The sequence below is a fragment of the Lepus europaeus genome, chromosome 5 (assembly GCF_033115175.1).
Source record: "Lepus europaeus isolate LE1 chromosome 5, mLepTim1.pri, whole genome shotgun sequence".
In the NCBI taxonomy this organism is placed as follows: domain Eukaryota; kingdom Metazoa; phylum Chordata; class Mammalia; order Lagomorpha; family Leporidae; genus Lepus; species Lepus europaeus.
In genome coordinates this window covers 123739258-123742548 of record NC_084831.1, presented here as the reverse complement: position 1 = coordinate 123742548, position 3291 = coordinate 123739258, and the positions used below count along the sequence as shown (strand labels likewise).

The 3291-nt window shown below is 40.6% G+C and overlaps 1 protein-coding gene across 1 annotated transcript; it reads right to left on the bottom strand.

Moving 5' to 3' along the window:
• Positions 1 to 1384: 1384 nt before the first annotated feature.
• LOC133759228 (olfactory receptor 10R2) lies at positions 1385 to 2465 on the bottom strand. The gene is made up of 2 exons (XM_062190173.1): positions 2409 to 2465; positions 1385 to 2326 (listed from the first exon to the last, which is right to left on the bottom strand). The coding sequence occupies exons 1-2, from the start codon at positions 2463 to 2465 to the stop codon at positions 1385 to 1387; spliced, it is 999 nt and encodes a 332-aa protein (XP_062046157.1).
• Positions 2466 to 3291: the final 826 nt, after the last annotated feature.

Below are 3291 nucleotides of genomic sequence, written 5' to 3'. Positions count from 1 at the left end.
ATTATCCTGAAATTCCAGAGCATGGAGAAGGATGTCTAAGCTTCTAATGACCATGAGTTGCACGGGTGTTCAGTTTTTTTTTTTTTTTTTTTTTTTTTTTAATAGGGGAGGACCGATATTAGCCAGGTGGGAGAAACAATGACTTAAAATGACTTAAGAATGACTTAAAATGGACATTTCCCAGTAACCCCTCCAAAAGACATGTGACCCAGAAAAGTGGTAAACTATTAGAATTAATAAGAAAATTTCCAAGCTGTCAGTCAGAGGGAGCTTCAGCTACATCACAAGAAGTATGGCCGAAGTTCTGGGAGGGAATGATTCCAGAAACCATGGAAGCTCCCCAGTGAGAAGTCACAGTGTACAACATCTACAAAATCTTGGGGACACCACAACCAGAATGGCAGCAGCAGGCAAGTGACACCGTCCTCCATCTCTACGTCCCTCTGGACTGCAATTCTTTCTTTTTAAACTGAAGTACAAATTGGTTTTCTTTAATTTCTTTTCTTGCTTCAGTTTTGTTTTTCTTTTAAAATATTTATTTTTAGATTGAATCTTTTACCATTTTTATTAAATATTATATTCCTACACATACATACTGCTTTTCTTAAAGTGGGGATACTAATACCAAGGTAATTCCTGAGGGATCAGACAGTGAAGTAATTAGGAGTGGTTCCTGACAGAGCTCATATAAATCTACCTCCATTGGTTGCAGTATAGGCTTCCTGATCTGAAGACAAACACCAGGGAATGGGGGAAGTTTAGATTATTTGGAATTTAGATTTCTGGTTATTATAGTGAACTGGACATTTAATTTTGAGGCAATCCCTGAGATTCCATCTGAGAAGGTGAAAAGCATTAGCTTACAGACTGAATTTAGAGAATTTAAGAGGAGAAAAATACATAGTATCTTAAACAGTGCTATTATTTCAATGAATCTGTTGCAGATAAAATTATGCATGTAATATAGAAAAGTATTATTTATTGGGGACTCTAAAACATGTTTCAATTATATAGTTTTAAGATTTATTTATTCATTTGAAAGGCAGAGTTACACAGAAAGAGGGAGAGACAGGGAGAGCAAGACAGAGAGAGAGAGAGAGAGAGAGAGAGAGAGAGAGAGAGAGAAATCTCCCATCTACTGTTCACTCCACAAATAACCACAAAAGCTGGAGCTGGGCTAGGTTGGAACCGGGAGCCTGGAACTCCATCAGGGTTTTCCACATGGGTGGTAGGGTCCCAATCACTCAGGCCATTTTCCACTGCCTTCCCAGGCACAGTAGTACGGGGCTGGTTGGGAAGTGAAGCAACAGGGACTCCAGCTGGTGCCCTTATGGGATGCCAGTGTCACTCAACCTGCTGAGCCACAATGCTTGGCCCTTCAATTTTATAGTTTTAGAGATCCTTTCTTGCCCAACATTTTTTGGATAGCAAGTTGGACATCTTTGTTTCTGAGGCTATATACCATGGGATTTAGTAATGGAGTAACAATGGTGTATGTTACTGTCACCAGCCTGTCCTTGTTGGACACATAGTTTGCTGTAGGCCTCAGGTAGATGAAGGAAGCACAGCCATAGTGAACAACAACCACAGTGAGGTGAGAGGCACAGGTGGAAAAGGCTTTCCGTTTGCCCTCAGCAGAGGGGATCTTCAGGATAGTCCTCAGAATGCAGAGATAAGAAACACAGATAAAGAAAAACGGAACCACAAGTACACAAACCCCGCAGATGAATATGACAAATTCATGAACATCTGTATTGGTACAAGCCAGACGAATGACTGGGGAGATGTCACAGAAGTAATGGTTGACCTTGTTGGCACTACAGAAAGGAAGGCTAAAAACTAAATTTACCACTGTAAGTGAGGCCAAAAACCCTCCCATTCCACAGGCAGCTGCCAGTTTTCCACACACTTGCCAACTCATAAGGAGTGGGTAATGCAGAGGGTGGCAAATGGCAGCATAGCGGTCATAGCCCATCACACCCAACAGCAGGCAGTTGGTAATAGCAAAACCCAGGAAGAAGAACATTTGAATAGCACAGCAGATAAGGGAGATTGTTCTGGCCACAGACAGCAGATTGACGAGCATTTTGGGTAGGATGACAAAGGTGTAGAAGGTCTCGGATGTTGATAGAATGCCAAGGAAGAAATACATTGGTGTGTGGAGGCTCTGATCCAGGTGGATGACACTGATAATAGTGGCATTGCCACTAAGAATGAGGAGATAGAGAATGAGAAAAACCACAAAGAGGGCAAGCTGAATTTCACCAAGGCTCGAAAAACCCAGCAACAGGAACTCAGTGACCATGGTGAGGTTTTCTGCCAAGATCTGTAGAGAAAAAAAGAAAAGAAGTTAAATATCACAGAACTCCTTTCTGGAGGTACCGTGGAAGAAGGTACCTTTTACTTGCCTTTTCTGGTTTTTGGTGACTTCTCACACTCACTGGTTCATGGTCTGCTTCCTCCATCTTAAAAGTCAATGAAGTCACATCTCTTACTTTGACTCTCCTACTTTCCTACTCTTAAAAGCTTTTATTATTATATTAGGCCCACAGTATAATGCAGGGTAGTTTCTCTATTGTAAGGTTAGTTGATTGCATCTGTAATTTTTGTTGTTGTTTATTTAAGAGGCTGGAAGGAGAGGTAGGCCTGGGGAGTGTGCGTCTATCTGTTGGTTTGGACTGCGGCTGAAGCGCAGAGCCAGCAATGCGTTTCAGATCTTCCATAAGATTTGCAGGATGCCAGTTAGTTAAGCCATCACCATTGCCTCCCAGGGTCTGCATTAGCAGGAAGCTGGAGTCAGGAGGCAGAGCCAGAGCTGGAAGTTGAACCCAGGTACCCTGATATGGAATATGGCATCTTAACTGGCATTTTAACTGCTAAGTCTGCTGTCTGCACCTCATTTGCCATCTTAACTCCCTTTTTCAGGTATTCTAACATATTCCTAGATGCCAAGATTTAGAACATGGGAATCTTTAGGGGTTCACTATCTTGCCTACTGTAATGAACAACAAACTTTCCAGGAATAAAATTAAGAAAACAATTCAGTTTGTCATAGCATGAAATATTTTGTATTAACTTTAACAAGAGAAGTGCACAAACCCAGAAAACCACCAAACATTGTTTTTCCTATATAATTGCAATTTGTATCCTTTTTGATCAACAATATTGAGAGAAATCAAATATTTACATAAATGAAGAACATACATGTTCATGAGTTCAAATAATAAAATTAACGGGCAACTCCTACTAAACTGATTATAAATTTAAAACATTTCTTAGAAAGTCTCAACA